The sequence below is a fragment of the Bison bison genome, unplaced genomic scaffold, assembly GCF_000754665.1.
Source record: "Bison bison bison isolate TAMUID 2011002044 unplaced genomic scaffold, Bison_UMD1.0 scf7180017864316, whole genome shotgun sequence".
Classification (NCBI taxonomy): domain Eukaryota; kingdom Metazoa; phylum Chordata; class Mammalia; order Artiodactyla; family Bovidae; genus Bison; species Bison bison.
The window spans coordinates 2,498,302-2,523,194 of record NW_011494888.1 but is presented as its reverse complement, the minus strand read 5'-3'; the positions used below and the strand labels follow the sequence as shown (position 1 = coordinate 2,523,194).

At 38.2% G+C, this 24,893-nt stretch overlaps 1 protein-coding gene across 3 annotated transcripts in view; it reads right to left on the bottom strand.

Moving 5' to 3' along the window:
• NEK1 (NIMA-related kinase 1) overlaps nt 1-24,893 on the bottom strand; it is a 133,272-nt gene that overhangs the window by 37,634 nt on the left and 70,745 nt on the right. For 2 of the 3 annotated variants that reach the window (XM_010852783.1, XM_010852785.1), the window contains exons 18-25: nt 10,362-10,445; nt 9,854-9,937; nt 9,345-9,422; nt 8,362-8,457; nt 5,449-5,580; nt 3,505-3,570; nt 3,196-3,424; nt 609-761 (exon numbers count right to left, since the gene is read on the bottom strand). In XM_010852783.1, the coding sequence (XP_010851085.1) occupies nt 609-761; nt 3,196-3,424; nt 3,505-3,570; nt 5,449-5,580; nt 8,362-8,457; nt 9,345-9,422; nt 9,854-9,937; nt 10,362-10,445 (922 nt within the window). The remainder of the gene's footprint in view (nt 1-608; nt 762-3,195; nt 3,425-3,504; nt 3,571-5,448; nt 5,581-8,361; nt 8,458-9,344; nt 9,423-9,853; nt 9,938-10,361; nt 10,446-24,893) is intronic. The other variant, XM_010852784.1, reaches the window with a different exon arrangement.

The following is a 24,893-nucleotide window of genomic DNA, read 5'->3' as shown; positions in this document are numbered from 1 at the left end:
GAAAACACAACTATACAGCAATTCCATTTCCGAGTATTTCTTGAAAGAAAATTAAATCTGAATCTTGAAGGGATATCTGCACTCCTACATTCACTGGAGAACTATTCACAGTAGCCAAGACATGGAAAGAAACTGAGTGTACACGAACAAATAGATAAAGAAAATGGGGTATGTGTGTGTATATATATATACACACACACACACACAATGGAATAGTATTCACCCTTAAGAATGAAGGAAATCCATGGAAGATATTATTCTAAATGTTACAAATAAGTCAGACACAAAAAGATAAACACTGTATGATATATATAAATGGAATCTAAAAAGCCGAACTCACAGAAACTGGAACAGTGGTTGCCAGGGCCTCAGAGGTGGGAGAAACAGGGAGATGTCTCTAAGGGGTACAAGCCTTCAGCTGTTTACATTTATGTTTATGCATAAATTTCTAGAGCTCTAACACACAGCGTGGTTAATTACAGTTACCACTAAATGTACAGCTGCTAAGAGAGTAAATCTTAAGTGTTCAGGCATCACATACACAAAATGGTAACTAAGTATGTTTTTAACATTATTTCTAATATAAAAAAAATAGCTTCTCTGCTCACCATTTCTAATAGATGTGTTTTCCAGTAGTTCTGTCTGAAGTTGTAGTTCAGCTTCTCCAAGTATCCTCAGAACAGAATCTGTAGGACTTTTCCCCCAGACTTTTCTTGGAGATCCACTAGGATCTAATTTAATAACCTCTCCCACTATATGTTCTAAAATAAAAAGATATAAAAAATTTCAGTGATAGAATCTAATAACAACATTGCATTAAAGGCAGATTCTAGTTTTAGGAAATATAAAAATGGAAAAAATGTAAGTTATGTTTCTATAACATTTTTACTTGAGAAAAAAAATTTTAAACTAAGAATAATTTGGGATAGTACAAAAATAGATAAAATATGTTAATATTTTGTTTCTATAAATTGCAGAGAATAGAAAAAAAAATCCTAAGACAAACGTGATATGGATTAAAAGTAGAGAAAACTACTCTAAGAAAATTTGTTTTATCTTCTTTAACCTAAGTAAGCAACTGACACTTCCTATTTGACAATAATAATTTGGGGTTAACCTTTTGAATAAAATTTTGCAAAGCAAAACAGAGAAAATCACCTACTGAAGTTTGAGTCTTCAGAACATTTGGTAATAATTAATACATGAAGCATATAGATACCCAGCAGTAATAGACAGGATATACTCTCAAATATTATGGGGTATGTAAGTGATACCAACTTTCAACGGTGACCAAATACATGATACATATTTTTGTGTACCCGTCCATGAAAGTAAATACCTGCAAGTTATCAGACAATATTCGGTTTTGTTTAGGCAAAATGATTACCAGTAAGAAACGATTTTTAAAAGGATGGTTAAAAAGATCAAAGAACACTGAAGAGACCCATAACTTACAGCCACATGGTATCTGATAGAGGTGACAAAGCAATCTGAATGGGGCTGAGGGGCTGGAAGTCAGGTGAAGGGGGTGAGGGATGGAAGGTGGGGACCAGGGTTGTACACAGACAACACTGTGAAGAGCTCATGGAGGAATTCAGAAATGGGGGAAGGCTGAACAACAGGGTGAGGAAAGAAACAAGGAGGCCACCATGCAAATGACTTAAGAAAAGAGGGAAGGAGGGCCGTGAAGTAAAGTGGCTAGACTCCAGTGACACAAAGTGAGCGGTGAGGAGGCAAACAGGACAAAGCAAGTGGCATGAAAACCACAGGGAGCCTGGCTCAGGCATGGGAAAGGACACTGGATTTTCATGCTCCCTGAAACCAAGGTCAATCAGGTACTGAGAAGCATGGCAGGCTGTACTTTGACTCTCAGGCTCTTTTCTGTAAGGTTCCACCAGGGGGCACTGCATCCCTCCCTTGCCCTCACAGCTCAGCTTCCAGAAGGTGCTCCTCCCTCACCTTTTACTCACTCCTTAATCCCCAGATTCTACTTCTGCCCCCTGACCTCTAGTGACACTGCTTTCACCAAGGTCACAAGGCCTCCTCTGACAAACACGGTGCAGATTTTCTAGCCCTCATCTTGCCCTCCTCCTCTCTTCCCTTTAAATTCATATCACACTCTCAATTTTCCTTCCCTGATGCATCCTCATTTGCTTTTCAAAGTTATTCCTCTGACATACTCGTAGACTTCCCATGAAGCCCTTACAAGCCTGTGTGTGTGTCTGTGTGAGACAGTAGGACTCAATACATAACTGCCTGCTGTGGAGTCTGTGAACTTTGCTTCAGGGTATTAAAAAGAAAGAATTCTACCAAAATGGCCCATCAAAAAAACCACATAAAATAGCACTCAGGCGGTGATCAGATCAGCCACCTAAAAAGCGAACCCCCACCAGCATGTGTCTCATCAGTTCCCTGCTGCACTCCAGGGCCGGGACAACGTGAGACAAGGGCAGGGGCTCAGGAATCCTCGCTGAGCAAAGAAAGGGATGGCCTATGAGACTCTCCACAGGCCTGCTCAATACCGCCCCGACCTTCCCAGATTCTGCCCAAGTGCACTCTTCTGATTCTCACCAAGAATTACTCCTGGTAACAGGTGACTCTAAGGTGGGAGGAAGGGCTGGAGTAACACAGGTTACATGCGTGCCATTCGTTCTTGCTTTCACATCACAGATCGTTGGGAAAAATCCTCTCGTGGGATTTCCCTGCTGGCACAGTGGATAAGAATCCACCTGCCAATGTAGGAGACATGGGTCTCCTGGAAGATTCCCCATGTCTCGGAACAATTAAACCTGTGTGCGACAACTACTGAGCCTGCACTCTAGAGCTCATGTACTGCAACTGCCTGTAAGCCTGTGCACCCAGAGTCTGTGCTCCACAAGAGAAGCCACTGCACTGAGAAGCCTGCACACCACACCAAGAGAGCAGCCTCTGCTTGCTGCAACTAGAGAAGCAAAGCAACAAAGATCCAGTGCAATCAAAAATAAATAAAATGTTTAAAAAGAGAAAGCTTAAAAGGGTGTTTAAAAAAAAAAAAAGGTGAAAGCCCTCCCACGTTGAAGCGAATGGTTTTCTCCATGTCTCACTTATTACAGAACCCCCTCCAGGCTCTCAGCCCCTTTACGTGGGGCATCCTCAGTGTCTGGCCACACGGGAGCCTGGGTGGACCAGACGGCACCTGGGCACACTCATACGCACTTTCTGTCACAGAGAAGGAAGCGTCCAGGGCCAGTTCGTCCACAGGAAGCACAAGCTGGCCTCCCGTCTCCCATTTTTTTCGATCCGATGAAACTGACTTTTCTTTTTCCAGCTCTTTGGCATCTTCATGAACAGTTACTGTACCCGTTTCATGACGACTCTGCCTTCCCTTTTCATCTTCTTGAACTTTAAGATTTTGATTTAATCTACGTAGTATTTCTCGTTTACTCTGAAACAGTTAAAATGTTGTATTTTAATAGTGTATGATTAAGTGGAAAGATTGACAGGAAATTTGAAAACTGTACCTACTGAAACAGCACTGCTACTCTTCTGCGTTTCTTCTGAGGTTTCTTGGGCATCAGTTAGACTTTGGTCCTTTAAACACAGAGTAAGAAATAATGTTATTTTAAAGCATACCTTAAAATTTTTGGTATTTTTACTTTTTGTTTTTCATTAGCATTCCATGCTCCTTGTTTTTTTATTCCTGTAAAATGTTAACATAGCTTCCTTCATTATCAGCAATGAGAAATAATTACTTATTATCATCTAATAGCTGTGATATATGCTAGAATGGCCAATTCTCAATTATTGTCACATTTCTGGGTTACTAGATCAGATATTTAACTATATCCCCTTCTTCTTATTTAACTATATCGTGTTCCACTTTGGCACCTGATTTTTGATAAATATAAATATATGGCAGAAATTTTTTAAAAATTAATTTTTATACTCAATTAGAATTAGGGATGTTTTGACAGATGAATAATCAAGAGAGTGTGTGTTGTTTGTAAGCTGTCTTTATGTCTCAGGTACATATATTGTTATTAAGCCATTCAGTTCAGTTCAGTTCACTCGCTCAGTTGTGTCCGACTCTTTGCGACCCCATGAATCGCAGCACGCCAGGCCTCCCTGTCCATCACCAACTCCCGGAGTTACTAAACATAATTGAGAACTGGCTTTTCTCCCTAAGCAAAGAGTAACAGTAAAGAGTCCTATGTACTTTGTGCTAATGCTAAAATAAATTTTGTTTTCTGATTAGTATAATCAAAGTAATTAGACCAACTAATATATGAAATACATAAAAAAAGAAATTAGTAGTTACAGAAACCATGAAATCAAAGGTACCTGGAAGACTCAGGGTAAGGAAAAGCAGTTCTCAAAGTTTTAAGGAAGTGATATTTACCAAGAAAACCCATAAAGGAAAAGCATTTGGTTACATGGATTACCTCAAATTTTATTAAATAGTGGTCAGTTTCAGAGTTATACCTGTAAATCAGACAAAGAGCATTTTACCCAGTGAAGTGGCAGGAATTAGCAGTCGCTACAACCAGAGAGGTGAGCAGCTACATGGGGTGAGACTGGGACCGGGCAGGGCCCACACCTGGCATCTGAGGGGTGGAGTGAAGAGTGCAGCACACAGTCGTTACCAGAGAGGAGAGGAGATGAACCCTGCTGAGCAACAGTGCTTTCCTACAGGAAGTTCTTGAGAGTTAACCAAGACTGGTACTTCCTACATAATCTTATTTCCAAGATAAACACAGAAGTTTTAGAAAATTGGTGTGCCAATAATATCAGTGCTGTCTGCCAAAACTGAATGAAATTCAACAAAAAATAGGCACAGACTGCAACAACCAGGAAAGGAAAGAATCAGGTTAATGTGTAACATGACTCAGGAGACTGTTCCTTGGCCTGCTGAGTTCCAGGCTAGAATCCCACATCAGGAGTCCCTTTCCCTCAACCTCAGAATAGAGTGCTTCCCATTTCATCCTGATGGATACCGGATATGTACTTCCAAGTTTAAACTTTTTACCTGCCCACAGTTCTTTGTTTTATACTCCATATGGCATGATAGAGATTCAAAAGTAGAAGCTTAAAGAAATAACTGATTAATTAAGTGAAATTATGCTGAGTCCTCTAACATTTGCTATACCAAGAAATGAACTTCCGCTAATTTTGACTGCCAGGGAGTAAAAGTGTTTTTCTGCATTATTTTTCACACATTTCTATATGTTCAAGAGTCTTTTAGAGTATTAGGGAATCATTTTAATATATTTTTATCTATCAGGTGGTCTTATATGTGAAACCTAAGAGCAGTGAGGCTCCAATACTCAACAGTAAACCATACATGAAAATCTTAAGAATTTTTTTCCCTAGAAAAACCTAATCAGACATTAGGAATTTAGGTAATTTAATTAAATTTAGTCCCTTTAGTATTCTTTGACTTTGAGGAATTCTAAATTATAGAAAGCTTACCATACACACTTCCTTCAAAGCCGAAGTCACAGAAATAACAGGTCTCATTGGCTGCTTTGTTGGGGAACCCCCCATTTCCTGCTGCCCTGACGGCGGAGACACATCAGAGTTCTTTATTCCCTTGGCCACCAACTGTAATAAGAATGTAAGCACATTGGCCAATTTACATTTGCATGAAGAGACAAAGTGGTATATATATAAGATCACTGCCTATACACTCAAACCGCAAGAAGTTTTTTCATTCCTCAACTTTCGCTGTGCAAGGCAATGTACTAGGTGCTGGGGAAATATCAGTGAATAGACAGACACGTCTCTGGCTTCACATACACAGCCATGTGTCCCATGGTGCTAAATAACTCCTTTCCACCACATTAACAATGTTTTATAAATTGCCTTCTAAAAGATAAAACATTAGTGCTCTAATTTCAACCCTTACAAAATCTGGCAAAAACAAAAAAAAGCTTACTTACTAATCTTATATTTCAAAAAGGATGCTTCTGCAAATTCTAAAGTTTGGTACAATCTTAACGTGAACATCAGTTACCCATCATGAGAGCCCTGATTATAAAATGTCAACATAAATAAGAAAGGAAAATGTGCAAAGTACAGGTAGTAAGATTTACTTCACTGAAAATACCATTTGTTATTTTCTCATGCTTTTGCTTTTATCTTGCCATGGAGACTCTGTAAACAATGTGAAATCATGTTCTGAACTTTCAGTAAGTATAAGGAAATGGCATTTCTCAGTCTGCTCACAGGAGCACGGCAGCAAGTCACTCCCAACTTCTCTCTCTTCTTGAAACAAGTAAATAAGAATTTCTGATGAGAAAGTATCAATATCAATATTTCAAACTAGTATTTATTGAGCATGTTCTAAGCATAAGATAGTAATCCAATTCTAGCATTTAGTTCTCTGATCTTTCATTTTATACCAACAACTATTCTGTTCAAAAGGAGATGGAGATAGCCAACATAAAACTGAAGGAGAAGAACTAAGTTGGAGGAACGATACTACTTGACTTCAAGACTTACTGAAAGCTGAGGTTATCAAGGCAGTGTAATAATAATGAAAACAGATCAACGGAACAGACCAGAGAGCCCAGAAACAGACCTACACAAATACAGTCAACTGCATTTAACAAAGGAGCAAAGACAATTCACTGGAGAAAGCACAGACTGCTTATCAACAAATGATGCTAGAACTACTGGACACCCACAGGCAAACACACAAACAACCTGACACCCCGACAAGTACTCACTCACAACTGATTACAGGCCTAAATGTAAAATTCAAAACTTTATATAAAAACCCCTAGAAGATAACACAGGAGAAAATCCAGATGACCTTGGGTTTGGCAATAACTTTTAGATACAACACCAAAGGCACAATCTATATTAACTTCGACCTTAAGAGAAAACTTAAGTTATAGACAAAAATACTTATTGATAAATGTTATGAGTTAAACAGGGCATGAGAACAAAGACCACCAAATTCAGTCCAGCAGGATCAAGATACAGGAGGGAGAGCTGTGACATTCTTTTCACACTACTCATCTTGGAAAAAAAAATCTTTTCTTTTAATCAACAGAAGGTATTTTAATGAAGAAAATGTTTCACACATTATTATTAAAAATCTACTCCGTATTATACTAAAATCTATATGGCTGCCACATATATGGCTAATGACTAGTACAGACAGAGTCTCTGAAGATATCTGATCCATGGTCTAAGAAAGTCACGGGCATCTAATAAGAAGGATCCTGAGCAGCCTCCAGGAAATGCTTACACTTTATGATCAAACATCTACTTGTCTCTCCCCGGGTCAACTAAACAGACATAAAGAACCTGAGATAACAAACAAGTAAAGAAAGGCAAATGAAATCTAAACCAAATAACGAAAACAAACAAAACATCCTCCTAACTCTCATAATTACTTTAAAACAAAACTAATTCAGTTATTAAAAAATTAAGGGTAATTCAGAGTAACTACTGAGATGTGGCAACACCACTATAAGCCAAGCAATACATTTATTAATACAGGAGAACTTGAGCCTTCTGTGTAAATATCATGGATATATTATTTTTAGACAGAAATGTTAATGCTATTCAACATTAACCAGACTGTAAGATAGAAGACCATCGTGTATTTTTTAATTTGTGAAAGAAGAAAACATTAGATTGAGTCCGTTATTCAGAAAGATGATTGACATAAAAAAAAAACATAAAAATTAACTAAGTTAAGAAGAAAAGTTTCATAGAAGAAAAATGTAAAACTTCAAAACAAATATAACTCAATTTGTTACAAATTGATTACCTGGCTAATTTTAGAATATCTACTTCATTCTAACAAGCTTTGTAAAAATTCAATCAAAGTTATTTTTTTTTTTAATGTGCAAAAGGAATAAAACACTGATCTGAAAGTTTCATAAGTGAGGGTTAGGAAACAAGCTGCTTTGGAAGCTTTTTCCACTAGCTATTTTATCACCAGGTTAATACAGTCAAAAGACTTTTCTATATTGTTTATATCTTCACAAAAGGTTTTTAATTATCACTGTAAAACTGTTTCTGTTTTATCTGCAATTACACTAGTTGCTGAAAAATTAATTAACAATGACACCTAATGACAAAACTCAAAATTTCACCAAATACTGAGGCCAGATTTATAAACATATGAAATTATCAACTTAACTACTCTTGGAAGTATAGATAAATACAAATGCTATTTTATCTCACCTCACATCAAACACCAAAATAACTTCCACAGAGATCATCATCCTTAAATGATGAAAGAGACAGAGACGCAGGAAAATGAATGAGAATAAAAACACAGAATCACAAGGTTGTGGCTGGCACAGCTCCCTTGAGAGCTGGGAGGGTGGCAAAGGCAGGGTCCTCACAGGGGCCTTGGCTTACATGCTCCTCCCACACTTTCTTCTCTCTCTCATATGCCTCCTTCCGCTTGCGCTCAAGCTGCTCCTTCAGGACGGCTGCACGGGCACTTGCCTGGGCCTGGAAAGGAGGACAATCCACAAAATTAACGCCAGAAAGAAAGGCACGGGGTTTGCTTTTCTTTCCTGGTCTAAAAAGTATTTCCATACATGCTTACATACAAACACACATTAATCTTTTTTGGTTAGAGTTGTGCGTAAGTGTATATGTGTACAGGCTTCCTAGGTGGCTCAGTTGTAAAGAAATCATCGTATATGCAGGAGAGTTGGGTTTGATCCCTGGGCCAGGAAGATTCCCCTGGAGAAGGAAATGGCAACCCATTCCAGTATTCTTGCCTAGAGAATCCCATGGACAGAGGAGCCTGGGGGGGCTACAGTCCATGCGGTGACAAAGAGTCAGACACGACTGGGTGACTAAACAACAACAGTATATGTGAATGCATGTCTATGTGAGACAGTGTGGCTGAGAGTATGTGTGTGTGTGTTGGTGGGGGGGGTGCCCCTCCAGAATACAAACAGGCTGCAAACCCGGCACCTAAATCAGGTGTCAAAACACAGCAACTGCTCAATAAGTATCTCTGGAGTGAAAATAAATGAATGTACATTCAAAAGGAAATAAACATGGAAAAGTTTTAAAACATGACGATTATGCACAAACTTGTCTTCACAGAAATGGACACTATGTTTTTCATTTTCACAGTTACCATTTTCTCTTTTTAAGATTACTTGTGTGATAGTTCCATGTATTTATGCCATGCTTTCATCAAATTGTTCTCCATAAATAAGATATAAAGAGAGAGAGAAATGCTACTTTTCAGAAACAAAGCGAGGACAAAGAAAAGTTAAGGCAAAAGAATAAGGTGATTTAACGATGAAAGACTTAAGAACACAATTTTCTATTGGGTTCCCTTTTCTCTAAGAAAACCCCTATCACCTTCCAGTACATACCTTCAGGGCTTCCACTTTTTTACGCCTCACATCGGCCTCCTCACTTCCTTCTTGATCTTCAGAGCTGTCAGTTTCCTTCTACAAAATAAGTAGTGAACACAGCAGCACTTAGGATAGAACCGCAAATTCACTGCAGAGTTTATATGAATAAATAAACATCTAAAAATGAAAAATGGTAACTTATTCAGAGCTACAACTTGAACTCTCCAGAACCATCAACTCCTATGGACACTGGGAAAAACAGATAAAAAGAGAGTGATATAAAATGTCCCCTTTTATATGTCCATGGCTACTACTCACACTTTCCTCTCAGAATTCCCCTGGAACAACAGGTCTTATCAATTTTAAGTCATATAAATATGATTTTCTGTATTCCTATATAGTTTTTTTGGTCTTTGACTTTCACTGTCTTCATGAGATTTTATCTTGTGTTAGTGGCACAGCATTTTTAATCTCAATATATTATAATGTCATTCAAGTACTTTTTGAAAAATAGATTTTCAACCTGCCTTTTCACCACGAAGCTTGGCTCTAATCTGTTGGCGTTCATTGAAATTCTGCAATCTTATTTGTCTTAGTCTTGCCAAATAAACCTACAAAGAGAAAAAAAAAGGCAACATTTCAATTTAAAAAAAAACTACCAATATTTTTATTGCTAAAATGTTTTTAATTTAAAGAAAAGTGTTAATGGGAATATAAGAAATAAAATTTTGAGATCTGGTTAATGGAAATGTAATATTAGCTTTCAAGTGTTTAATTTAGATCAATTTATTTATGAAAAGAAATACATTACAGTGACAAAAATTTTTAATTTTATTGAAAGAAATTGAAATCAGAATACGGAAAAGCAGTTATGGAGCAAAATCATAACACAGTATGTCAGCCAAGATATATTATTAACAGGTCCCTACAGACCTACAAATCCTCCAATCACCGTGAAGAACGTAAACCATGCAGGAAAGGAAGGCAATCAACTCAAAGTGACGGTGCCAGGCAGCGAGCATGCGGGAGGCGTACCTCTTCCTCTTTGTTTCTCGGCTTCCCTCCTCGTGAAGAGCTGGGCCTGCCTCCATAGAGAGCTGCCAGGTTGTGCAGGATGCCCTGTGCGTCACGTAATGTACTAAGTTTAAAGAATGACTATAGCTACAGCAGCATCTTACCTAGGAACAGCCTGGGGCCACTATTTTTGCTGGCAAGTACTGATCACATCTAGGTGATTAGCTGATAAACAGAAAACAGACCCTGGCATTTTCCTTGATCAATTTAACCAATGCATTCATGGAACAGAAAAAAGCAATTAAATCCCAAACTTAGTCAATATTAACAGAGACCAGCTACACTTTTACTAGCCACTTAAGTGAACAGAGTTTTAAAAACTGCTTTGGAGGTCAGCTAAACTCCAAATCAAAATCTCTCTCTACAAAGGCCCATCATGTCTACATGTTTGCTTACATACTAAGCACACACACGACAGGGAACGTGCTAGCTGCAGTTCCCTGCTTGCAGGCACGCCGCATATCTAGACTGCAAGTGACCCGCCCAATCACATAGGGACTCGTGATCTTATGGTTTATCCCAAGGGTGCAATAAGCTCCTTGCCAAAATGACTTGTAAGGACCCCGCTCTCTTCCTGCAGCAGCAGTGGTGCTCCAAGAGCCTCCCAGCTTACTAATCAAAGCCCTCTTCCCTCTGCCCATCTTGCCTCTATCAGCTTGCTAAAAGTATACTTTTTGTATTTGTCACCTATATTTTTCTGCTTCCCATTTATGTTTTAATCTGCTGCACTTTGGGTTCTGATCCCACTATGGCTCTGAAAAATTTCCAAGGCTACCAATGGCCTCCAAGTTCACAGTGCAAATGTACCCTTTTGAGCAAATTACGCAATTACTATTTCTACTGGAAATTAGTTTTGATTGTATCTATTTATGTCAGTATCTTTTTCTCTCATAAAAATCATATAAGTTCACCACAGGAAACATATAAAATAAAGACAAGACATTCATAATTCTACCATCTGAAAAAGTTTAACAGTATTTTCCTCCAGATTTCCTTATGTGCCTATGTAGGAAATATTTTAGTTTGAAATATTATAGCTAACAACAGAAAGAAGAAAAGGAGTGTACAGGGACGTCCCATGTACCCTTCATCCAGTCTCTCCGAACTGTATCATCTTGTATTACTGTGGTGCACTATCGAAACTGGGAAGCTGGGCCTGCATGAACCACAGGATTTCACTGCTTACACATGCACATTTTTATATCTGCAACAGACCATCTTATTACACACACAGCTTTGTTAGACCACCATCAAATCAAGATACTTAATTGTACAATTACTGTATCACTTCACAGCCACATTTTCTACTCTATCCCTGCCTGTCAACTGCTGATCTATTCTCCATCTTTACAATTATATTTCAACAACTTCTATATATATACACACAGTATGTATCCTCCTCCAGTTGACGGTTTTCACTTGATTTTACTCCCCTGCAGTCCATTCAAGGCAATGGACACAAGACTCAATGGTTTGTTCTATCTGAGTGTTGAGTAGTAGACTAAGGTATGGAAATGCTATGCTTTATTTAATCATTCACCTGCTGAAGGACCCTTGGATTTCCCGTTTTTGACTATTAAGAGTAAAGTTGCTAGTAACACTCATGTTAAAAGTTTCTTGGGCTTTCCTGGTGGCACAGTGGTAAAGAATCTGCCTACCAATGCAGGAGAAGTAGGTTCAATTCCTGGGTTGGGAAGATCCCCCGGAGAAGGAAATGGCAACCCACTCAAGTATTCTTGCCTGGCAAATGCCATGGACAGAAAAGCCTGGTGGGCTATAGTCCAAAGGGTCCCAGAGAATCAGACATGACTTAGTGACTCAACAACAAAATGTTTCTTTGTGAAAATAAGTTTTCTCTGGGACAAGTAGAATTGCCTACTCTTGGTATTGCAGATCCATCTGCAGTTTTAAAATGGACTGCCAAACAGTTCTGCAAAGAGGCTGTATCAGTTAACATCCCTACCAGCAATGTTTGATGACTCCCTTTTTCCACATCTTCATCAGCATTTGGTTTTATCACAATTGGGTAGGCAGTGATGCATTATTGTGGTTTAATTAATTTGCATTTCCCAAATGGCTAATAATGCTGAACATCTTTGCATGTGTTTATCTTCCATCTGCATATTCTCTTCAAGGAAAGGTTTAGAGTGTCTTTTGCCCATAGGTAGGCAGATTCTTTACCACTGTGCCAAACATATACAAAGTTTTATATAACTTTGTACAGTTAAATGTTGAGTTTTTATATGTTCTAGATACAAATCTTTTGTTAAACATGAGGTTACAAATATTTTCCTTCAATATATAACCTGTATTTTCTTCCTCTTAACAGGGTCTTTCGAAGAGCAAAAGTTTTAAATTCTGATGAAGTCAAATTTATCAAGTTTTTCTTTTATGGATTGTGCTTTTAGTGTCAAGTCTAAGAACTCTTTGTCTAGTCTTAGGTCTTAAATTTTCTTCTTTTCCTGTAAGTTTTACAATTTTCTCTTTTACATTAGAGTGCATGAACTGTTCTGTTTTATACAGTGTGAGGCTGAAGTCAAAGTTCATACTTTTGTCTAACAATGATGAGACATTTCTTGACTGGATTGTGATGAGTGACAAAAAGTCGGTTTTACATGACAACCAGTGATGAGCAGCTCAGTGGTTGGATCAAGAAGAAGCTCCAAAGCACTTCTCAAAGCCAAACTCGCACCATAAAAAGGTCATGGTCACTGGTGGTCTGGTTCCCGTCTGATCCACTATGGCTTTCTGAATCCCAGTGAAACCATTACATCTGAGAAGTATGCTCAGCAAATTGATAAGATGCACCAAAAACTGCAATGCCTGCAGCCAACACTGGTCAACATAATGAGCCCATTCTTCCCCACAACAATGCACAACTGCACATCACACAATTAATGCTTCAAAAGTTGAATGAATTGGGCTACAAAGCTTTACCTCATCCACCATATTCACCTGACTCCTTGCTAACCAACTAAAACTTTTTCAAGTGTCTCAACAACTTTTTGCAGGGAAAATGCTTCCATAATCAGCAAGAGGCAGAAAATGCTTTCCAAGAGTTCGTTCAATCCCGAAGCACAGATTTTTACACTACAGGAATAAACAAACTTATTTCTTATTTGCAAAAATATGTTGACTGTAATTGTTCCTACTTTGATTAATAAAGATGTGTTTGAGCCTAGTCATAATGATTTAAAATTCACAGTCCATACCTGCAATTACTTTTTCAACCTAATTTATAAATTTCAAAACACGCTTGTCTAAATCTATTTTAAAATGTTTCTGAGATTTTAATAAGAATTGCAAATTTAAGAAGACTTGCCATTTTTTATTACACATTGAGACTTCCAATTAACGACCATGGCAAGTGTCTCTAAATATTTAACAATTTCGTCAAGATATTATCATTTTCATGGCACAAATCTTACATGTTTATTATTATACTTTTTCTCCCCACTTTGTTTGGGGCAACTGTAAATGGTATATTGCTGTTTTTTAAATATCAGTTTCCATTTCTTCATTGTCAACGTACAGAAATCAGTCGACTTTTGTGAAATATCATGTAACTATAATGAGTTCATTTTTTAGTTCTAGGAGTGCTTTGGTATACAGCCCTTGAGATATTCTATGCAGATAATCATGTCAACTGGAAACAGTAATAGTTTCATTCCTTCTTTTCAAATCTGTATGCCTTTACTCTCTTTTTTGTTCCTTACTGCACTAACCAAAACTGCCAGCTGCTGCTGCTGCTGCTAACTCACTTCAGTCGTGTCCGACTGTGTGTGACTCCATAGACGGCAGCCTACCAGGCTCACCCGTCCTTGGGATTCTCCAGGCAAGAACACTGGAGTGGGTTGCCATTTCCTTCTCCAATGCATGAAAGTGAAAAGGGAAAGTGAAGTCGCTCAGTCGTGTCCGACCCTCAGCGACCCCATGGACTACAGCCTTCCAGGCTCCTCCGTCCATGGGATTTTCCAGGCAAGAGTACTGGAGTTGGGTGCCATTGCCTTCTCCAAAACTGCCAGCAGTATGATAATTAAAAGTGGTGAGAGTTAACTTCCTTGTTTTTTTCCAGACTGTAGTGGGAGAGCATTCAGTCCTCTACCTGTAAGTATTAAGTTAGGTGTGAGTTTGTTTATAGATGTGCATTATGAGGTTGAGGACAATCCCACTGATTTTCAGTTACTGACAGTTTATATTATGTATGTTGATCTCTGTCAAAAGATTTTCTGCATCAATTGTTACGCTCACATGATTTTTCTTTAGCCTGTTGACAGGGTGGAACAAAACAGACTTGGGTTTCCAGACTAAATCCTACTTGGTTGTGGTTGGATTCAATTTACTAAAATTCAGGTTCTGGCCTACTTTTGTGGGCTTTACTTCAATACAAGTCTGGTATTCTGAACTCTTGTAACGTTACTCTGGTCTGCTTCACTATTCTGGTGCTGATGCAGCTCCTGCTCAGGCCCTTCTGTGAAGATGAAGCTGCTTTCCAGGTCACCTGCTGTTACTGAAGATATCCTGATGGGAGGCGGGGGTGGGGGGGTTGCCACTGAGCTTGGTCTCCTTGTCATTAGGCAGAGCATGGGGACACTTTGTGTAAACTGCTATGGATAGATGGATCACCTGCTCATGTACTAGCTGTTAAGTGGACTGGGATAGTCCAGGGCTTTGCTGCCACAGGTGGGTCAAACTGTCCTCCAAGTCACCTGCTCATGCTCTAGTTGTGGAATGGGGCTGGGACAGCCTGGGGCTTCATTGCTGCCCACAGTTTAACCCACCCACCAGGACCCCCAGGGCAGACAGTGGGATTCCTCTTTCCCAGTATGTTGGTGAGTGAGAGGATTTTCTTGTCTTTTGTTGTTGTTCAGTCATTCATCATGTCCAACTCTTTGTGACCCCATGGACTAAGCACACCAGGCTTTCCTGTCCTTCACCATCTCCTGGAGTTTGCTCAAACTCATGGCCATTGAGTTGGTGGTGCCATTCAACCATCTTGTTCTCTGGCGTCTCCTTCTCCTTCTGCCTTCAATACTTCCCAGCATCAGGGTCTTCTCCAATGAGTCAGCTCTTTGCATCAGGTGGCCAAAGGACTGGAGCTTCAGCATCAGCCTTTCCAATGAATATTCAGGGTTGATTTCCTTTAGGATGGACTGGTTGGATCTTCCTGCAGTCCAAGTGACTCTCAAGAGTCTTCTCCAACACCACAGTTTGAAAGCATCAATTCTTTGGCACTCAGCCTTCTTTTCTTGTTTAGTTTTGTTTTTTTATCTATGTCTATGGTAGATCTGGGAATTCCCTGGTGGCTCAGATGGTAAAGTGTCTGCCTACAATGAGGGAGACCCAGGTTCAATCCCTGGGTCAGGAAGATCTCTTGGAGAAGGAAATGGCAACCCACTCCAGTATTCTTGTGTGGAAAATTCCATGGACAGAGGAGCCTGGTAGGCTATAGTAAATGGGGTCGCAAAGAGTTGGACACGACTGAGTGACTTCACTTTCACTTTCATGGTGGATCTGGACTGCAGGCATGTCCAACACTCAGTTCATGAAATATAGGAGAGGTGATTTCCAGAGTGTTACTGTATTTAGAAAGAGCAGGAAAAAGTAGGTCCTGGAAGAGTGGAGAAGTTATTTTTTAGTAGTGAGGGTCTACAATATACTCCACGGTAAGACTAGTACTGCTACTGCTAAGTCGCTTCATTTGTCCAACTCTGTGCGACCCCATAGATGGCAGCCCACCAGGCTTCCCTGTCCCTGGTATTCTCCAGGCAAGAACACTGGAGTGGGCTGCCATTTCCTTCTCCAGTTTTATATCATACATGACTATATATATGTACTTTGATATATGAGTACATAAAATTTAAAAATCTCTAGAACCATGAATATATTTAAGTTATGCCTTTAAATTTGTATTTATCCATTGAATATATAAATGTTAAATATGTACATAAATTTTAAAAATATATTAAAAAAATAGACTAGCACAGGTGACCCTTAACCACTGTGGATGTGAACTGTGGGTGGGTCCACTGATACAAAGATGTTTTTCAATAGTAAACACACAACCTGTGGTTGTTGAGTTCATGCATGGATGCTGAACTGCAGACCTGATTTGGAGGAATCACGTATACATAGCATAGGTTTAAGTTACCTGCAGGTTTTCAACTGCAAGGAGAGTCAGTGCCCTCATCCCCACATTGTTCAAGGTTCAACTGTGTACCCAGGTTCCAGAATTACCATACGACTATGTTTTAGTCTTTACAGCAACCCCAGAGGCAAACTCTGGAACAGAGGTTGTCAAACTACGGCTTACAGGTCAAATCCAGCTCGCCACCTATGTTTTTATGTTTTATACTCTAAGAATGGTTTTGCACATTTTTAAATGGTCAAAAAAACAAAAGTATTTCATGACCATATGAAAATGATATGAAATCCAAATTTCAGTTCCTAAGTAAAATTATACTGGACCTCAGCCATGCTCATTCATTCACACAGTGTCTATGGTTACTACCATGTGACAATGCAGAGCTAGTTATGACAGAGATATTATGGTTTGAAAAGACTAAGATATTTACAGAAAAATACCTGCCAATCCCTAGATTATGGAACAGTACACAGACCAAACTTAGTGTTCTACCTCCTGGGTCTATTATTTTGCTTGATAATTTATATATATTAAATATATTCTTTTCTATGTACCAAAATTGTATTTGAGCAGGACAATGAAGGAATTTTTTAAGAGCTGAAAAAAATATCTTCTCAAAATAAACAAGCTAGTGATGAAGAACTAATTTGCTGCTAGGATACTCTACAACAAGAATGAGCAAACTACAATCCTCAGGTCACATCCAGTCAGCTGACTGAAGGTTTCACCAGCACAGCTCTGCCTATTCGCTCAAGTTTTCTCTGCCACGCAGAGCTGAGCCGTTACTTAGGACAGCAAATGGGCTGCAAAGCCTAGAACACTTACCATCTGCCCTTTTACAGGAAATATTTGCTATCCCTGCACTACAAAATCATCAAGTTCACAAGTTTTACCTAAAGTAAAGCAAACACTAACATGGGATTTAGGAACAAACAGCAAAGCAAATTACTTGGAAGAATGATCTTGAAAGTCAGACATACTGGGTTTGCCCGCTGCCTCCAGATATATCAAGTGATCTTGGGCAAAACTACACATGACTCTGAGTCAGTTTCAAAACCTGTGACCTGGGAATCAAAACCCCCACTCCAGAAAATTCCTGTCAGGATTAGATTCTAAGTAACTTTAATTTTTATGAATACTGTTCAGAGAAAGACAAACCACTTGGCTTGAGGTCCTACTTGTTAAGAGTTTCCTTAACCTGCATTTTTTCTATTAATATTATGTGAAAAGGGAAAATTTTGACTTTGCATACAAACACATGGAATTACTCTGAAATACCTGGTTCCTTTAAATCACAATTCAACCTAAAAATTATTTATGTTCCAAATGCTTGTTCACAGGACAGAAATTTTGATTTCATTTTGCCACAGGAACAATGTTGTAATTCATTAGGATTATTCCAATATAAAGCAGTTAACAAAAGGTACTGATCAAATAATTTAACTACAGCAGTTTTACAACTTCAGAGGGTTAATCTTTAAGACTTAAAACTTAACTGTTTAGGTTTGATTATTTATAAAGAGATTTTAGTATGAGAAAACACATTTTAGGTTTCAGATGTGTATCTGTCACAACCTCTTTACAACTGCTTCTTTTTCTCAGCAAAATAGGCATTTTACAACTGGCTATAAGAATAAACCATAGTGTAAAGGTGTATAGATTTTCAAACTGTACAAACAAGTCATAAACATTAATATTTCTTAATGGAAAGATATTTATGTGCTTCCTTAAATCAGTGGTATTAATATATTTTTCTTAAAGAGTAAATAACCATCACTGTACTGTTCTGTAGGTATAGCTGTTACGTAAAAGTCTCAGAAGTTAGAATGCTGAATGCTGTCAGAGCCCCAAAATAAGCAGTAATGACCACTATGAATGTAGTCCCCAAATAATATGTTTCTCCTCATTCACCACATCGAGGTCTCTGTTGATCAGTCTCTCTTGATTGTTCAACGTTGTAAACATCTGACAATATCAGCCAGTCAGTCAGTCGGTTCAGTCACTCAGTCACCATCAGTAGTGATTTTGGAGCTCAGGAAAATAAAGTCTGTCACTGTTTCCATTTTTTTGCCCGTCTATCTGCCATTAAGTGATGGGAATGGATGCCATGATCTTAGTTTTCTGAATGTTGAGCCAACTTTTTCACTCTCCTCTTTCACTTTCATCAAGAGGCTCTCTAGTTCTTCTTCACTTTCTGCCATAAAGGTGGTGTCATCTGCATTATCTGAGGTTATTGATATTTCTCCCGGCAATCTTGATTCCAGCTTGTGCTTCATCCAGCCCAGCATTTCTCATGATGTACTCTGCATATAAGTTAAATAAGCAGGGTGACAACATACAAGCCTTGACGTACTTCTTTCCTGATTTGGAACCAGTCTGTTGTTCCATGTCTAGTTCTAACTGTTGCTTCCTGACCTGAAAAGAGATTTCTCAAGAGGCAGGTCAGGTGGTCTGGTATTCCCATCTCTTTCAGAATTTTCCAGTTTATTGTAATCCACACGGCCAAAGGCTTTGGCATAGTCAATAAGCAGAAGTAGATGTTTTTCTAGAACTCTCTTGCTTTTTCGATGATCCAACAGTTCAGTTCACTTGTCGCTCAGTCCTGTCCAACTCTTTGGGACTCCATGAACCACAGCACACCAGGCCTCCCTGTGCATCACCAACTCCCGGAGTCTACCCAAACCCATGTCCATCGAGTCGATGATGCCATCCAACCATCTTATCCTCTGTCGTCCCCTTCTCCTCCTGCCCTCAATCCTTCCCAGCATCAGGGTCTTTTCAAATGAGTCAGTTCTTTGCATCAGGTAGACAAAGTATTGGAGTTTCAGCCTCAGTTCCTTCCAAAGAATACCTAGGAATGATCTCCTTTAGGATGGACTGGTTGGATTTTCTTGCAGTCCAAGGGACTCTCAAGAGTCTTCTCCAACACCACAGTTCAAAAGCATCAACTCTTTGGAATTCAGCTTTCTTTATAGTCCAACTCTCACATCCATAAATGACCACTGGAAAAACCATAGCCTTGACTAGATGGACCTTTGTTGGCAAAGCAATGTCTCTGTTTTTGAATATGCTGTCTAGGTTGGTCATAATTTTCCTTCCAAGGAGTAAGCGTCTTTTAATTCCATGGCTGTAATCGCCATCTGCAGTGATTTTGGAGCCCAGAAAAATAAAGTCAGCCACTGTTCCCACTGTTTCCCCATCTATCTGCCATGAAGTGATGGGACTGGATGCCATGATCTTAATTTTCTGAATGTTGAGCTTTAAACCAACTTTTTCACTCTCCTCTTTCACCTTCATCAGGAGGCTCTTTAGTTCTTCATTTTCTGCCATAAGGGTGGTGTCATCTGCATATCTGAGGTTATTGATATTTCTCCCGGCAATCTTGATTCCAGCTTGTGCTTCCTCTAGCCCAGGGTTTCTCATGATGTACTCTGCATAAAAGTTAAATAAGCAGAGTGACAATATACAGCCTTGACGAACTCCTTTTCCTATTTGGAACCAGTCTGTTGTTCCATGTCCAGTTCTAACTGTTGCTTCCTGACCTGTATACAGGTTTCTCAAGAGGCAGGTCAAGTGGTCTGGTATGCCCATCTCTTTCAGAATTTTCCACAGTTTATTGTGATCCACACAGTCAAAGGCTTTGGCATAGTCAATAAAGCAGAAACAGATGTTTTTCTGGAATTCTCTTGCTTTTTTGATGATCCAGCGGATGTTGGCAATTTGATCTCTGGTTCCTCTGCCTTTTCTAAAACCAGCTTGAACATCTGGAAGTTCATGGTTCACGTATTGCTGAAGCCTGGCTCGGACAATTTTAAGCATTACTTTACTAGCGTGTGAGATGAGTGCAATTGTGCGGTAGTTTGAGCATTCTTTGGCATTGCCTTTCTTTGGGATTGGAATGAACACTGACCTTTTCCAGTCCTGTGGCCACTGCTGAGTTTTCCATCTTTGCTGGCATACTGAGTGCAGCACTTTCACAGCATCATCTTTTAGGATTTGAAACAGCTCAACTGGAATTCCATCACCTCCACTAGCTTGGCTCGTAGTGATGCTTCTTAAGGCCCATTTAACTTTGCATTCCAGGATGTCTGGCTCTAGGTGAGTGATCACACCATCATGATTATCTGGGTCGTGAAGATATTTTTCATAAACCTCTTCTGTGTATTCTTGCCACCTCTTCTTAATATCTTCTGCTTATGTTAGGTTCATACCATTTCTGTCCTTTATTGTGGCCATCTTTTCATGAAATGTTCCCTTGGTATCACTAATTTTCTTGAAGAGATCTCTAGTCTTTCCCATTCATATCTGACAATATAATGCATGTCTAATACAAACTGACAAAGGAAATTATAAAACTTGCCAAAGATGAAAGGATTTCATGAAAATAATGATAGTGATGCTGGAAAATAATTCAAATTACATGAAAAACCATTTACAAATACTCAGTGGTTGAATAAGTTATGTGAATTTTTAAAAACGGCAAGGAATTATGATGTTGTTCCTTCAAAATAGTACTGGAATTAAAAAATTCAGAAATGATCTTTGGAGAACTGCTAAAATCTCAACCATTTCTTTTAAAAAAAAATCGCCTTCTTTCATAACACAGTTATAAAAGTAAACCATACAGAAATTTTGAAGTGAAGGGTACACCATCTTTCATCAATCCTAACATGAAAATTTTTCACATTTTAACATCTCTGAAATGGTGTGCATCTTATAATCAATGGCATCTTCATGATCTGTTATAATCTTATAAACTGTAGGCCCGGTAGCAGTTATAACATAGGTGTAAACATATGAACTTTATTAGTTTTCTTCTTTCTTAGTGTCATAACTGGGCAACCTTAGTTCCTCAGTTTCAAGTAAAAAATTCACTTAGTGGCTTGTTCAAGAGGAAAACAGGAGCCTAGTAGTTACTGAAGACCTTCCACTGATTTCCTCTGATGACAACAAGAAAGCACCAGCACCAAAGCTTGCTGACTCTTGAAAGAAAATACCAGAAACAAAATTTGGGTCCTCTTAAGAAATGCTGAAATCTCAGTGCACGTGGTGGTACCGAGTTTAATATCTGGGAAAACATGAATAGCAATGACCCTTATTTTAAAAGGAATGACTGGAAAAACAAATTATGAATGTAAAATAGATTTAGGAATGAACACCTTTACCAATTTATTTTATTCATTTTCCTTTTTACGAATGCTCAAGTATAATATAATAAAAAAAAATCAGAGAATTATTTCAACAAGTATAAAACAAAAAGTTTAAGTGATAAAAAGCACTGTATCAAGTTAAATCAGCAACTTTTTCTCTTTTAATCATGTATAACACTATGCCTTATAGTTGTAACTTGGATTTTATAAAAAAAAATATTACTCATTATAAAATTCTATCTGAAAAATTATAATCCTTCTCAAGTTACTTTCAGAATATAGACTTGCAAATATATACAAAATTCTGATAAATATAAGACAAAATAATTTTTTAAAGTGCATTTTTCAAGGTAAAATCCCAAACAAGCTTTTTTTTTCTCTCTTTACTACAAAATGTGGGGATTTACATTAAGCAGGTCTTTCCGGCATCAAAACTGCTGGGCTAAGGAGGGTTTCTTGCATGAGATGCAGGGCTGACTGACTGTGCCTCGTGTGAGAGTCAGGTCCCAGGTTCCTGACTGTTTTCAGAGCAGTCTCCCTGAGATGTCTGCCACATGCCTCTCCTCAAGACTCCCCAGCTCATTCATCAGAGCTGATGAACTTGGGGAGAGACCATGTTTCCCTGTTTCAGCCCATGCAACATAAATATGCAGTACATACCTACAGCACAGGATCAATAGTTTTCTCACAGCAATAATGGAGTGTCTACTCTATGAAGATACACAAAGGTCACAGAATCAGAAAACTTTACGTAAACTAAGATGCTGCACAAATTAACAGTAACTGTTGCTACAGTTAACCACCATCCCTTCCTAAGCAGGAAACCAACACAGTGGCGGTAGAAGCATGTTTACTCTTGCCCTGGAATCTCTACCACATCCTCAGCCATAGCCCACAAATCAACAAGGCAACAGAAAGGAACCATGAGCTCTCCATGAAGATAAGCAAGATGGAATCTCAGGCAAAAACTAGAAACAGTGCCACCAGGGAACTGCAAAGTCTGGTAATGCTGAAGTGTAAGGGATGAAGAAGGGAACAGGAGAATCAAGAGCAATAAGAAAGACAAAGGATAGAAGCCTCGTGGGACGCTACCCAGGTGTAATTTACCCTATAAACACTAGACAACCACTGAGTAACTCTAAGCAGATGAGCACTGTGTTCAATTTTGCTTTGTTAAAAGCCACTATATTATACTAATTTGTTACACAGAAAAACAAAAACAAAAGCCTAATACAAGGAACAAAAAGATTATATTTTGATTAAAGAAAAAGTCAATGCACCAAAAAAACCCAGTAATTTTAAATGTGCTCATGCTTTTTAAAAATAAAAAAATAGAAAGGAAAACCTCACAGAACTGAAAGGAAAAACAGATACATCTACAATTATATTTGAAGACTTCAACTCTCCTACCTTAATATCAAACATGTTGGCATACTGTCAGCACAGATCAAGAAGGACTGAAAAGCACCATTAACTCACTGTGTCTAACTGAAATACACAGCACTCCACCCAACGACAGCAGAGTACATATTTTTTTCAAGTGCATGTGGAACATTCATGAATATAGATCATATCCTAGGTCAAAGTACGAATCCTAACAAATGTAAAATGACTGAAGTTAGAGAAAGTATGTCCTCTGATCATAAAATACAACGGGGAAACAGTTACAGGCAAAAGTAGGAAAACATCCAAACACATGGAAATTAAACAACTCATTTCTAAGTAATTCACAGGCCAAAGAGAAATTTCAAGGGAAATCAGAATGAATTCTGACCTGAATGAAAATGAAAACAGAACACAGCACAATTTGTGGGTGAAATTAATGCAGTGCTACCAATATTAGAAAAGAATAAAAGTCTCATCCTCAGCTATTTAAGCTATAACCTTAAAAACTAGAAAAGAGCAAAATAAACAGAAATCAAGCAGAAAGAAGATAACACTGTGAATGTACCTCATGCTACCGAATTGTGTATTTTTAAATGATTAAGATAGAAAATTGTATGTTTTGGGTATTTTACCATAATAAAAACATTTTCTTTTTTTTAGATGCAAACATCCATCCTTCATGGATCATAGAGCTAAAGGTTAAAAGTAGAACTATAAAAAAATTTTTTTAAAGTAGGAGCAAATCTTTACGACTGTTGGATAGGCGGAAAGTTTTTAGACACAATAGCAAAAGCATGATCCATAAACCAGAAATCTGAAAACACTTTATCAAAGTTAATACTTTTTGTTCTGTGAAAAATATTGTTAAGATAAGGCAAACTACCACTTAGAAAATACTGGCAAGTTACTTACCAAATAAAAGACTTATCCAGAATATAAAGAACACGCAAAGCTAAACAAATAACAATCAATCAACATCAACAAATTATTCAGACAGTTCTCTAAAGAGGATATAAGGATCACAAATAAGAACATTAAAAGGAATTCAACATTATTAACATTTTGAGAAATGCACATTAAATCACAATGAGATACCCCTATACATAATTAGATGGCCAAAATAAAAAAATAGTGACAATGCCCAATGCTGATGAGGATGCAAAGCAACTGGAACTCTTGTTTACTCCTGGTAGGAAGGTAAAATGGTACAAGAACTCCAGCAAATGGTTTGACTTTTTTGAAAACCCAAGTTAAATATACATGTACCATATGATTCAGTAAACCTACTCCTGGGTATTTACCCAATAAAAACTTAACACTTGTCCAAAAACTTGTAAATCAATGATACAACCAGCAGTACTTATAATCATCAAAAACTAGAAACAACCCAAATGTCCCTCAATGAGTGAATGAATAAACAAACCATAGCACATCCATACAATGGAAATCACTCAAAAATAAAAGAAAAAGTTACTGATAAATGCAATAGCTTGGATGAAAATGATTAAGGTGAGTGAAAGAAGTAAACCAATAAGGTTCATATATCATTATATATACCATACATATCTTTTTGCCTTTTCATACTTTCCAAACAAGGGAAACAGTGACAGACTATTTTCCTGGGCTCCAAAAACACTGCAGATGGTGACTGCAGCTACGAAATTAAAAGACGCTTGCTCCCTGGCAGAAAAGTTATGACCAACCTAGACAGCATATTAAAAAGCAGAGACATTACTTTGCCAACAAAAGTCCATCTAGTCAAAGCTATGGTTTTTCCAGTGGTCACGTATGGATGTGAGATTTGGACTATAA